The sequence below is a fragment of the Amia ocellicauda genome, chromosome 5 (assembly GCF_036373705.1).
Source record: "Amia ocellicauda isolate fAmiCal2 chromosome 5, fAmiCal2.hap1, whole genome shotgun sequence".
In the NCBI taxonomy this organism is placed as follows: domain Eukaryota; kingdom Metazoa; phylum Chordata; class Actinopteri; order Amiiformes; family Amiidae; genus Amia; species Amia ocellicauda.
The window spans coordinates 23884434-23898389 of NC_089854.1; the positions used below are offsets into that span (position 1 = coordinate 23884434).

The window sequence follows — 13956 nt, forward strand, 5'->3', positions numbered from 1 at the left end:
AAACTTGCTTTTGAAAATCAGGATAATTTTTAATTTGTTTGGGTGCTATTATATGTCTTACCCCTACATCAATCAGCTTTAGCAACCTTTAGACGTAGTAATAAAGAGAAGCGCAGAATCTGGTCAGCTGAAGGAGAAACGGGAGATGTGGTTGTGAATAACAAGATAAACTGTCTGACGGGTCTGGAACGCCGCGGTCGTCTCGGTGTGATGGCTGTTGCCTGTTGTCCACTTCACTTGCTGACTTTGAACTAAGTTAACAACACTGGGAAATTAGCAGGGCTACCCCCTAATCCCACACATCCTCAGATAAGGCTACAAAGAGGTAGCCCACTTCTGTGTTCTCTGAAAAACAATAATACACACCTGGGGCAGAAGAAATTGCAAACAGGAGAGCACTTAAGGTCTTGCAAGATCAGTCAATTAAAAATGTTACAATTGGTGTTACAAAAGCCACAAAAATAGAGTATTTTCCACAAAAAAGCCCAAAAGCCATTAGATGTTCCATATTGTGCATTCTCCTTCAACATGTTCAACAATCACTTTTTAATCCTGCTTTTCAATCCTTTTTGTTTTTTAACAACCAATTTTCTCTTCAATGAAAGAAACAAAGAGAATTAGAACACAAAGTAATTTTATTATTTCCCCCTTCCATATTTTACATACCCAAAGTGAGTTTTTGGAGTTTGCATGTAGATACTGACAGTTTATTTAGGAGGTTCGCTAACTGAACAAATACATCAATCTTTGCACAACTTAACATTACATTTCTATAAAACAGATTTAACATATCAGGAATACAGTCAGAGCAAGTTACACTTGCAGGTCTGCAGGCGCTATTTCTATATTTTGTATTTATTTCTGCATTTTACTTTTGTGCAATCTGTGTTGCGAATTAAAATCAACGAGAACAGTAAAAGTGAAGGCACGATGCAAAACCCATGTGCTGTCTGAATGCACAGTAACGCCCGTTAGTGTGCCTGGCTATTGAGGAGCAAGAGTCTTGGTTTGCTACCTAAAGTTCAGGGCACATAATGGTTACATGAAATACTTCTCAAAAATGTATACAAAGAGGACAGCAGCTTTCAAAGTATTACAATAGTTTTAATGACTGCTGTTGTCTATTGCAAATATATATTTATATATATACACATTTTTAATACATATAAAGCAAGAACATATATTATTCTTTGTCTAATACAATATTTCAATCCCCCCTTCCCCCCATTTTATCTTTGGTGCCCATGTTTGAGTTTACTACACATAACTCCATTAAAGATTCTTTAGTCAGCTCTGTATCAAATATCTCCAGTTCTTAAAAGCAGCAGTGTCAACTTTGATAATTTCCTATTTATATACAGTACATACACACACACACACAAACACACACGTCAGCGCACGTTAGGCTGCAGTTGTTGTAGAGGTTGCTTAAAACTTTGGACCAAACAACAAAATCAACAGTAGACCCGCAGTGCTGTGCTATTGGGTGTCTGTGCCGTTTGATTTTGAGGCCCAGTTCATGGTAAGTTAACCAAAAAAAGGAACACGATTATTGCTAATATACAAATACTTGTGCAGAACAAACACGAGTAACAGGCAGTAAAACTGCTCTGAAATAGTGATTTCTGCGATTCTTTATCAGTGTTAATATTAACAGATATTTTCAGCTTCAGGCAAAGTGTACCAGTCTGAGCTTGTTACATCCACTAATTAACGCAGTTGGTTTTAAAAGTGGCCCACTGAAGTAGCCAACTCACAGTCACTGATTACAGGGGCTTCTCTGCAAAACTACACACCAAAGACAGTTAGAAAGGTGCTTTCGAGATGAATACTTTCACCTTAACAAACCATTAAATTGAACACCAAATCGGACAACGGCGACCACGGTCACCCCTGTATAGATCCCTCCCAAGTGCAGCATCACGCAAAGGTCTTGGTCCCTTACTTATCATGACATCCTACTACAACCTGAACAAGACATTGTCAACACAGCAGAAGAGTAACAATAGTAGACAAGTAATACTTATTAAAATTTTAAATCAGAAATGGAAACACTGGAATAAAAGGAAAAAAAAAAAAAACTTAATTCTATGTACAATTCTTTTAAACCCTTTAAGTGTAAGAAATAGATTGCAGATTTCTCCTTCCATAAACAAGTTTGACAAGATAATTATTTAAATCTTAAACTATTTGTATAATGTAAATAACAAAAAAAAAAAGTAGTGTAGTTTTGTGTAAAAATGAATAAAGCTTTAACAATATATCTTTAATTGTCACCTGCATATTAATTTCATGGGTGCTATTGCTTATGAAAACCATCACTAAGGTGCACCAGCTTGGAGGGAGCTGTCTGCGCTACACTCTAGTTTCTCCACGTTTTGCATTACATTCATATTTTGTTTGGGGAAAATAAATTGTTTTAAGTACAGGTCATGGTTTTGATTTAATTGGTTTTCTGGCCTTTCTGATCATATCCTATATAGGAGGCAAGGAGGGGACTGTCCGACTAGGAGTTCTGTACTCTAGGCAACACTTTCCAGTTATTACAGACTAAAGAGCCAAACCACAACTTGTTGAACACATGGTGTGGTTTAAAGTCGGTAGAAAATAAGTTATAAATATGTACCTAAGCCCCTGGGAGGGAATTGGTGTAGTATATAACTAATGTGGTTCTAAAAAAGCATTCAACATTTTCTTTTAGCGTTTACCCTAAGTAGCCTAGTGTTAGAGGTTTATACTTTTCCGTGCTTCTCCATTGCCTAGAGTTAAAATAATAAACTAAAAAACCCTGACAAAGCAATGCAACTAGATCATAGATTAGTGGCACAAGTCTTTCTTAGGGACACTGTGTGGCTGAATTCCTGAGCCTTTCAACACTTTGAAAAGGATGTAAGGTAAGACAGAGGGAGCAAATGGGCATCAAAGTAGGGGCAAATTACAGGGAGAGAGTTTCTACCACCCCAAAATAAAAAAAAAAGCTTTGGAATATACATTTGGCTCCTCGTACCCACAAAGAGCGAGGGTCTTTTTGGTTAAACCATTTCGATCAGCACAAGGGAATGGATTAGGCCTCAATAAAGAACATAATAGAATAAAAAAAAATAGCACATGGTATCCTTTATGCAGTTTGCAATAATGATCGTTTAACTGTTTTTAAATGTCTGCACTCAAGCATAAAACTGACTTAATGTTTTACTGGTTTATGGATTAATTTTATTGTTTTAATAGCATGCACTAGATGCCTTGTACAACACTAAAGCAGGTGTTCCTCATTCTTTATCCCTCTGTACATTTCATACCGGGCCAGACGGTGTCCCGAGGCGAGGCCGAAGCACAGTTGGGTCCCCCTCTGTGTTGGTGGCAGCGGAGTGAAGGGGAGAGGGTCAGGGTGGGAGTCAAGAGAGGAGGGCAGGGTGGAGAATGCGGGGACTGTGGTGGTCCCTAGGCACACTAGTGGATGAGTGGAGCAGATCGGTCATTGGTGACAGTTGGCTTGAGTCGGATGGTGGAGAAAGGATTCCTGCAAAGTGGGGGAGAACAAGTTAGTATTTGAAACATATGGTGTGGTAATGTGGTACCATAGATGCCCAATTACAGGAGGAGAGCAACGTTGTGTTGGATCAATAGGGTCTTCTTTAATTGTGACATGCCATTTAGTCTGGACAACAAATCGTTCTCTGATTCTACCATTTTGAACCTCTACTAATACAACAATTGTAACTATATTTTTGTCAGAACATTAAGGCTACATTACAATAAATAATGTAATAAAAGGTATTTGTATTTCTGTGTGGCATATAATGGGCCCTTTGGTATTCAGTTAGATGGAAATTTTCAATCTTCCTGGAGACTTTATGATACATGCATACAGGGAAGCATACATGCATATCCTTTTGATCCAACACAAGTGACGATTCTACTACCGGTTTAGGGTACCAGTCTCTCTCAGTAAGAGACAACAGTCAGAGAAGAGCTCCCAGTAGGACACACACACAGAACAAACTGAGAAGCAGCCCATGTTTTAGGAACAATGAAATAACCAAATGCCAGAGTGGGGGGAAAACAAAACTAAACAAAAAAACACAAATAAATGAAACTGCACAAAGATCGCAAAAGTTAGAAAATATATTGTTAGTATTTCATTGAAATTCATTGTACATCAATTTGAAGATGAAATCAATGTTTTGTTCTAAATTACTTCAGTCACATATCCTCTCTCCTTTTCCATGATCATCTTTTATAACAAGCTTTTAAAATGATTATGTTATTATCTATGTTATGGTATTAAAATGTTATGGTATTATCTAGGTTTATGAGGACAGTTTCATGGTGTCATTAATGAATATGGTTTTATATACAACTCTGGAAAAAATTGAGACCACTCCAAGTTCAGAAATCAATGTTAAGTGGTCTCTTATTTTTTTCCAGAGCTGTACTGTACATAGGTTGATTTAGTTGGTAAAAGAAACGTATGGCTTATTATTTTCTTATTTTAAGTGTATAGGGAATTTAAGAATGAAGTGAATGATTGCTCTTAATTATAGGGACTTGCAACTAATGTTTTTCTGATTATTTGCAGATCCCTGTGACTCTTACAGAAAGTAGCGGTTGTGAAGGGACAGAAGCACCACCGAGACAGGACAATGATAGACTCGCCTCCACCTCCGCTCCCAGAGACGATACATTTAGAGACAGTGTGTCAATGGTGACAGAGCCATGCAGCAGAAGGCTGGGGAAAAACAGGGGGGGCCCCCAAGACACCCGATACCCCTTGCCCTCCCGAAGACAGCGAGCCAATAAGAGGGACAGGTTGCGATTGCATAGGTGAGGGGTAACGAAAGCTTTCACTTACTGGAGTCCCAGCCTGCCGTGTCAGAACCTGGCAAAGTTAGAACATGAACTCAAATGGAAATGTGGTCTTTTGACATGAACCTCATTCTGCATTAAGTTACATTACATTCCTGTGCCAAATCTCACTGGGTTTGATATTATCCATATAATAATAGTAATAAATAATATACCTACAGCAGTGTTGGCAAATGCATAGTAGCCATTAAATGTAGCATGGAAAAGCTTAAATACAGCTTTTAAAATGGGCAATTAAATCAAGACTGACATAAGACAAGACTTAAGACTGTGGATATATAAACAAACTGACAGTTTTATAGCCCATCACTGTTGGAAAGATAATTGAATTATTTGGTGCTTACACATTTAAAATAATCAAACATGTATTTCAAATGTGTCAGTGTTTTATGAAAACCAGACAGTTATGCATCGGTTTTACATACACATTCACTTTTCAGTAAATAATGACCATCCATGTTGTATCTTATGTTGTAAGTCGCCCTGGCTAAGGGCGTCTGCCAAGAAATAAAACTTATGAATTATTTTATTTTTTTTCATGACTGTAAACAAATCCCATCTTACCACTTCCATCAATACTGCAAAACATGAGCTACGTTTATTTAATTAATGGAACCTGTAAGAATTTACATTTTTGTTCAGATGGCTTTATTTTTCATTTTTGGAAATGGTTTCAAATCAAACAGGAAGAAAAATATTTCTTGTTTTATAAAGCAGCCCCACACAATCTCCACTACATATATATATTTCAATCCTCATATTCCTCAAGGCATAGCCAAAAGTTTGACCTTGATTTAACTAAATTGATATGATAGTATAGTGATGTATGAGTTTTGTGAATACGAGAGACCAAAAGTAGAAGGTGGTAACTAATTAAGATTCAAAATAGCTATGAATGAAGAAATCCTGTAATTAGCTTAAAAAAAAACACATAAGCTGTGTTACCAATATCACATTTCCCAGTTTTAGAAAAGGAACAAAACATGAATATTTAAAGAGTGTGAAAATGACAACTTGGAATGGTAGTTTCTTCACAAGAGGCCTAGACCAGATCGAAACTTTGACATTAATGAACAGAAACATGACAGACTTTTACATTTTTATTAATACTTATTACAATTCAGGAGTTTGGACAACCCCAATAGACACATTTAGTAGACGGTAATAAGAGTTTATTTTGGCCTAGACTCGCTTAGCCAAGGAAACAATGACCAACAATTGGACCACCCCCCACCCCACTAGGATGAATTAGCCAAGGAGCTGCTGCAAAGGTGGAGTTGGGGTGGAGGAGGGATGCCAAGCAATGAATGCGGAAGTCAGGGACGAGATTGGGGCTGTCCTCCTCCAAAACATCAGTTTAAACACCATTAGAAGAAACTATTCTTGGGTAGGGCAAAGTCTTGATTTGGTCTAGTTTTTATTTGAATGTTTGGAATTACTAAGATCTACCAAGATGGTTTATATTCATACATTTCTCTAAGGGGTTGCATGTAATCATTGGTTTTGTGTGCATTGACATAACAATCACTATGTTCGTTTTTAGAGTTTCTCTAAGTTACTTTAAGTGTTCAATTTCCAAACATGCCCTCTATCCATGGGGCCAAATTTACTAGCAACCCCAAGAGATTGAAGTGTCCTTCTAAGGTACCTGTGAGTAACATCATTTTAAAAAATAAACACAAAATAAATAAGAAACCGATGGGGAAGGGAGAGTGGCAAGCAAGCAGGCATACAAACAAGCACACACATACACATACACATACACATACACACACACACACATACACTCATAGGGAACTCATGCAGTTCAGAAAGTGCCAGTGGATTACTGCACATCAGGACTGAAGGGAGGGGGAGGAAGGGATAAAATCACTGCTGTCTGCACTACACTCCCAACAGACACATGCAACAAGGCTACACACTGTGGTGGAGATCTTCCCAGCTCTCTGGGAAATGCAAGGCGACACCAAACGTGTGTCTTGAGGATGTGTGGGTGACAATATCTCAGCTTTATATTCCAAGTCCAAGTAAATGTAATCTATATAAAAAAGGATGATGTCTGGCTTGTAAGACAAAGCAAAAGTCAAACCATATTTCAGAAGAGACCTGGCATAAAAATGGAAATAAAAAAAATATATAGTTTATATAGATTAGTTTATTGGTTTGCATACAAAAACTACAACTTGGACTGCAAGTACTGTGTCAGCAATAAAGGCTGAAAGTCTTTTGTCTACAGTTTAAGATGAAGCCGACTTTCTCCACCCCTACCCCAAACAGCCATACAGAGACTGACTACATTCTACAGTTAAAGGAACCAAGCAACAGCTGTGGTTATTCGGGCTTGCACCCCCCCCATCTCCCCCACATCACCTAGCTTATGGCTGGTTGATTAATTGAGAGTAAAAACTTTTAAACAAAAGCATTTTAGTGCCCCCATGTGGACAATCATAGAATACAAACAAAGAAATTGCTGGGAAACCCTAACTAGAGATGCAAACCCACTATATACACACTATATTACCAAGTGTAATGTGACACCCATCCCTTAAGTGGTAATGGACTATACCAGCAGTCATGTGATGTACTGGTTAAGGCTCAATTAGGCAGGGTGGTATTTTGGCCAACCATGCCCTGCCACTGGAATCGTATCTCTACCAATGTGATCGAGCAATGCCATCAACTGGGCAAGGCACAGAAGCTCAAGGAGAATATAGAGCTGCCTGCTCAGTTCTGAGCTCAATCCCACTGGGCAACTTTAACACTAACTGGAAAGGTGAAACAAAGGAGATGGCAAATCATGGTCTTAAGGCCTTTGCACACTGGATCCGATGATGCATCCGATTTTTACGTGCATGAAAAGGGGAAAAAAAAAGAATGAGGAGTGTGTGCATCCTTACAGACACAGAGTCTGTAACTGTTTTATGGTGGTAATGTGTACATTTTGGATTAAATTCGATCCAATTCTATGTGCGTTAAAAAAGAAGACTGATGGAAAAGCTTATCCTCTGTGTGTCTAACCTACAATAAAGCAAATAAATATAGACAGACAATGTATGGCAAGCTAGCGTGGAGGTGCTGGGCATGAATGGTTCCTACAATTCTGTTAGAAAGTGGTGAAGCACAGAAACAACAAAAATGTGACTTACATTATTTAGAAAGATTTGCACTTTCAAATAATGAGTTTAATGTTGAACCATGCACTCTGCTTTTGTCTCTTTATGGTGAGGTGTAGTTTTTACGAGATACATTTTTTTTTTTTTTTTTTTTTTTAATATCACTGACATTGAGGGGGTAAAGAAACAGTGGCTTAGCTAGCGAGACACACCAGCACAAGAAGCGGGACAGGATGTGTACCTGGTTCAGTTTTAACGGATCCAATGTGCAATTTTGTTGACTGACAACTTTTTGGATGACGTACTACAAATGACTCATGGGATCCAGTGTGCAACAGCCTTTACTGCACTAGAAACGACACCGTGGCAGGAACAGCTCAGGATTCCTCTGAGCATCCATCGATCCATCTCTCAATCGGTCGTGACACTAATGAAGACAAAACATGGGTCCACACCCTATTACTTAGATTGTGGCTTGCGATTTCAGTACTGTTGTCCCAATGTAAATTGGTAATATAGTATATATATTAAAAAAAAACAAAAAAAAAAAAAAAAAAAACAACTTGCTGTTTCCAAGACTGATCTGAAGAAATTTCATGTTTTCCTTTCTGAGAGTATAAAGTCACCATACATTTTAAAATTTAAAAGTTTATTACACAGTTTTGGTGTCCCCCAAGGCATGCATTTTTTTTAATGATCACTTTAAAATTTATATTCCAAATAGTTGGTTTTTTTGCCTTTGTTTTTTTATTATTCTCTTTCCACAAAGGAGTGCCTTCATAAAAATACAACAGAAAAATATATTTCAAATATATTTTTGTCAACGGGGTCTCGGAGTGACATTCTGAACACTGACGCCATACCTTCAGCTTATTTTAGTGGAGAAAGAAGAAGCATTGGCAGCTCCCAGCCGTTCCCATTCTACCGCTTTTGTCTCTAAATTTATCAAAACAGAGATTGAGAAGATTGACATTGTTTAAGGAAGACTTCAGTTCAACCACAGAGATAAAGGAGTTAAAAATTTGATCAAAGATGGGAAGAGTCTTGAAGAGGATCGATTGTGAACACTGTATGGATTTTTACCTGAAGTCCACGCCTACCTTTTGAAGGGTACATCCATCGTTTTTAATTTTGAGACCGGGGCGTGTAACGTTGTGATTAATATTCAGAGCCATTACAGAATCAGACATGCAACTGTACAGCTAATAAATTTAAGGACTTAAACATTAATTCTCAATAGTTTTTGTAGACTAATAATCTTGTTGACAAGTAGGTACTTTTCCAGGAGCATTTTCTTTATAAAATCATGTCTGGAAAGTAGTTACATTTTAGGATTCTCAAGTTTAATTGAAACATCTTTCAGTTTGTTTTGGTAAGAAAAGCATACCTGCAGCAAAAAAAAAAAAAAAAAACTGTTCCTACATGCCAGCCCCTGGGAGCAAGGAACGATCAGAAAAAGGAGTGGAACGAAAAAATAAAAATAAAACCACATGCCCTTTAATACACTACAAATGTCATAGTATGCTAATGTGTGAAATTATGCAGAAGGTTTTGGAAGACAACAGACTAGCACTGCAGGTAAGTATTTATATAATACCACAAGGAGAGGTTTTGCAGAGAAGGTTTATTAGAGAGGATTCACTGTAAGCACTGTAAATCCTTGTCTACCGGGCAGAGGGGGAGGTGGAAAGAGGGGGATGAGGTATTGCATAAAGACAGGCAGAGCTGTTGCGATCGTGGGGTAAATGTCAGACTTTGGGGTGTATCCTACTTCCTTTTAGACTCTGTAACCCTGAAGTCCAGCACACAATTAAGCCAGCTATTAAATATCAGGACTGCTTCACAAAAAACAGCCAGTCTTTTTCTTCCATGATCATTTCTTTTAATAAACCTCTCTTTATTTTTTTACTCTTCTTTACAAAGAAACATCATAAGGCTGAATGAAATAGGAGACTTTGACAATAGGCTTTTCATCATCATAATTACAAAAAACACTCCCTTTCAAGATAGTGTAATTGCTACTTGAATTTCATACTCAGTCATTTTCAACTTGGTAAAAAAAATAAAAAAAATCACTTTCTGTACCGTGAATGAGAGGGGTGTGACACTGAATTAATGGTCTGCCATGCTCAAGGCAATAGGCCAATGCATTGTATATTGCCTTGCACTGTTGTAAGTCTATATTGCACAAAAAAAAAGGAAAAAGCTGCCCAGGTGAGCGACTAAATAGGTAGAGGTTATACATCTCCTGGGCAAAGAGAACACAGGTTCAAAAAGAGGCCCAATCATCGAGCAAGCAACCTCCCAATTTGATTTTTTTAATGAATCAAAACAGTGGACCACTCTTAAGAAATATCCAAATCCTCATGGTCCTCCAGAAAGGCAAGACTTAAATTATAATACACTTTACACTGCTATTTACAAAGAGGCACTGGTTAGGAATACTGGCCCAACAGAGAAAGCTGAGGTATGTACAGGTACCGGTTCACTCTCTTTCATGCATGCATGGCATCCCTACATCACTCAGTGGGTTTCAACATCACACACCTCTGGGGAGAAGGGATTGATTTCTAGATCAGTCTTGTGTGGGAGTTTGTATGGAAGTCAGAGCCGCACAGGCAACAGAACAGTCTGCTGATAAAGTGAACTGGAGTAACCCCCCGACAAGAATATGGATGGTAAACAGGAAGTCAATACAAGATTTGAAAAATAAATTAAAAAATAAATAAATACATTTGAGTACTCTAGCAACTTTTTTGCTTTAATTAGAATTGATTTTGAAGGAGTGATGCAGTTTTAGTATTGAACCTCCCCTCCTTCTTCTGCAAATATTACTTGAACCCTAAACAAGACTACTGATTCTGCTACACATTCACATACTGTATCCATTTTTTTGTTGTTGTGTCTGATGTAGTCTTATTGAACATGACATTGTAGGTTTAATTTAGCTACAATAACACATTTAGTTTGTATTTGATAATGCATGTACATTTTATTCAATCCTGTAGGGAATATATGTAAGGAGTGCAAAGCTTTCTCCTTTTGCCTCATTTTGATTATTTTAAATCACCTTGGCTAGAGTACTCAAGCAGCACTGTCTGCTCATCACACCTGAATTCACTCCTGATGCAATAGTATGTTTTGCACGTTTCCCCATTGGTTAGCATCTAGCACTGATTACATTACTCAATTGTTTCAGATTATATATATATATATATATATATATATATATATATATATATATATATATATATATATATATATATATATATATATATATTAATATTTATTCATGAAAACTTTTACATTTCGGCAAAACCCTTGAGCTGTTTTTTTTTTTTTTTTTTTTTTTTTTTATAAACAAGAAAGTCATATATAAATCCATGTACATGCATGAAAGACAAGCAATTAATACAATTTTCTTCAGAGTAGTCCATTGAAATTATTTCATTAAAAAAAAAAAAAAAAAAGTCCACCGGCCACCAGCCAAACCGTCTGGTCATGTTCTGGCTCCCGCCCCACCAGGCCACGCTAACGGTAACGCAGCTAAAGAGACCGCAGGACGACGGGAGGAAGGAAGAAAGCGAAGAGGGAGAAAGGATTGTGGAGAAGGGAGGGGCGGGGCGGGGGGGTCGTGCCTGTCCTATTCAGGGCTGTGTGTTTCTCTGAGTCTGTTTTGTCCTCACACTGTCGAAATCAATTTGCCATCGGAACTGTGGAACAAAGAAAGGAAGAAACTGCCAGGTCTGACTCGCTGGGCAAAGTGCAAGCAGCAACCGCCACGAGGGGGTGGTCTCACCCTGAACCTTCAGCACAGCCCCTTTTAGGTAGATTCAGGCCAATCCCGCCCCACCCCCCACCTTGAAAATAGAAAAGCCTGAGCTACCAAGTTTCATTTTTTTTTCCCCATTAGGAGCAGTCCTTACTGTTCTCACTATTTTAACCTGCAATTTACATATATACAACAGTCTACAGGGTATGATGCGTGTGATAATTCACATCTTGTGCCATTGGAATTTACCGAATGGAGGGCAGGACATCAATTTACCAACCCTGTTTTACAAAGCTATGGGTTTCGATTATTATTGACCATCAGAGGACCCAAGGAATTTAATAATTTTATGCAGTGTAATTTCAAAGATCCTTGGAGAGAGAGGGCGAGAAAGGGGGGGGGGGGGGGAAAAGCTACTGGAGAAACCAATCTAAGCAATCTCACTAGCCAGAACTAGCTCAGATGTGATGCATGGATGACATGTTGCAGGAGTAAAGACCAGACTTAAGGTGTGCTAGTCATTACAGCACTAGAGGGCACCACCATACTCGTGCCAGTGACAAGGACCAAAGTGTATACCCTGGAAGCTGTTGTGCTACAGGAATCCACCGTCTTCTTTTCAATGAACCTCTTTCACATTCCCCCTCAGATCATGACTTAACAACGGGGATCAAGCCAACATTCCCACCTCACAGACCTCTCTCATTCAGACAGGAAGGGACACAGGGGTAATACAGATTCCATCAACTAGTCTCTAGGCATGTGACCCAGATAATGCTTCAACGTCATTTTCATTCTCAAATCTCATTTCGATTTTTTTCTGCAGAGGCACACGTGCTTCTATCAAATCAGCCTCTGTATGAACTCAGAACTACAGATCAACAGTATGTGAAGGTGTGAATATAGGTACATCTAGGTTTGGATTGGAATTCAGTTTAAGATTAGAAAAATATTAAAAGTTAAAGGGAAGAAGAAAACCAGAGAATAGTTCTGAGAAGCAGTGCTGTACACAACACTACAGCTTCAAAATGTTAACTTTCTTGAAATAAATAATATAGAACCAAGAGCTATGAGCTACGTTGTGGACCAATCTCTTGGCTAAATATAGGTTATACTAATCAAGCAGGAGGATTGGCCTCAGTAAGAAAGTTTCCTACAGGTGTCTGTTAGTCATTATCTGGTGACATATGCCTCGAGTAATGATCAATACAAGACAGATCATTTGAAACGTCTTATTTCACAGTAAAGCGCGCAACCTGGCCTTCTCTGCTGAAAAGCTAATTCACATTTACTAAGTTTACATTTAAACTCAACTGATCTCGTCTGCTTTCAGAGGTGTGGCTTTGTTTTGGTGAAACCATCCTCTTCTAGCAGAAGATGGTGACACTGATTTTGCAAAATCTCCTCCTCACTAACAGCTCCTGTTTTATAGAATCTAACCATGCCCCCCCTACTCTGTATGACCCTCTACCTTTCTTTACAGATGAACAATTAATGATGGACACATTTCTGTGAAACACACACAAAACTGTTTCTGTGGAAGGTGAAATAGACTCTTACCTGGTAGGAAACCGTGCCTCATAATCCTCAATCCCCTGTTGCTAAAGAAGGGAAAGAGAAAATAGAAAGTCAATACAAAAATGTTGATTTTTAAATTACAATAGATAACATTGAAAGTCTATTGAAATGCTACTACTACCAGTAATAATGATTATGACGATGATGATAATAAAAATAATAATAATAAAACTACAACAAGAGCTCTAAATTTCCATCAGATGAATTCACACCAAATACAGTAAAGGTCAGCCTAGCTGGGCATCTCGGAGCGACAGTGAGCTTCAGGTGGATGTGGAGAGACGGTCACGGCTACACTAGTGTGACCCTAACTGTGGCTGCGGCAGTGTATGGAGGAGGTCCAGCCACCGTGGAGATGACTGACAGCTGTTCACAAAGCCCTCCCGTGCTCCCTGTGGGGCCTGCTGACACTAGTGCTTTGGCAAGAAACTGCCCCCCTTTCAGTTTCAGTAAACGAGAGGAAGAACAACTAATATATTCATACACACACACACACACAAATAAATATAAATATACACACACACAATCCAATGACACACACATTCTCATTCAAAATACCTTGCAAGGGGAAATGTGATTCAAGAGATTTAACCAAGAAATCTAAGATGGCCTCATTTCTTTTGAGCA

At 38.3% G+C, this 13956-nt stretch overlaps 1 protein-coding gene and 1 long non-coding RNA gene across 4 annotated transcripts in view; both read right to left on the reverse strand.

Annotated features, from left to right (window-relative positions):
* Window positions 1-617: 617 nt before the first annotated feature.
* The window catches only part of LOC136749853 (BAR/IMD domain-containing adapter protein 2), a 68800-nt gene continuing 55461 nt past the window's right edge, over window positions 618-13956 (reverse strand). Inside the window, exons 13-15 of one of the 3 annotated variants that reach the window (XM_066704448.1) lie at window positions 13312-13352; window positions 4853-4879; window positions 618-3520 (exon numbers count right to left, since the gene is read on the reverse strand). In XM_066704448.1, coding sequence (XP_066560545.1) covers window positions 4873-4879; window positions 13312-13352 — 48 coding nt within the window. In that variant the 3' untranslated portion in view covers window positions 618-3520; window positions 4853-4872. Of the gene's footprint in view, window positions 3521-4852; window positions 4880-11351; window positions 11693-13311; window positions 13353-13956 lie in introns of those variants that run through there. The other 2 variants (XM_066704446.1, XM_066704447.1) reach the window with 2 other exon arrangements.
* On the reverse strand, window positions 5954-11164 carry LOC136749855 (uncharacterized). Its single transcript, XR_010816798.1, has 2 exons — window positions 8843-11164; window positions 5954-8406 (listed from the first exon to the last, which is right to left on the reverse strand). It is a non-coding gene; the product is annotated as an uncharacterized LOC136749855 (long non-coding RNA).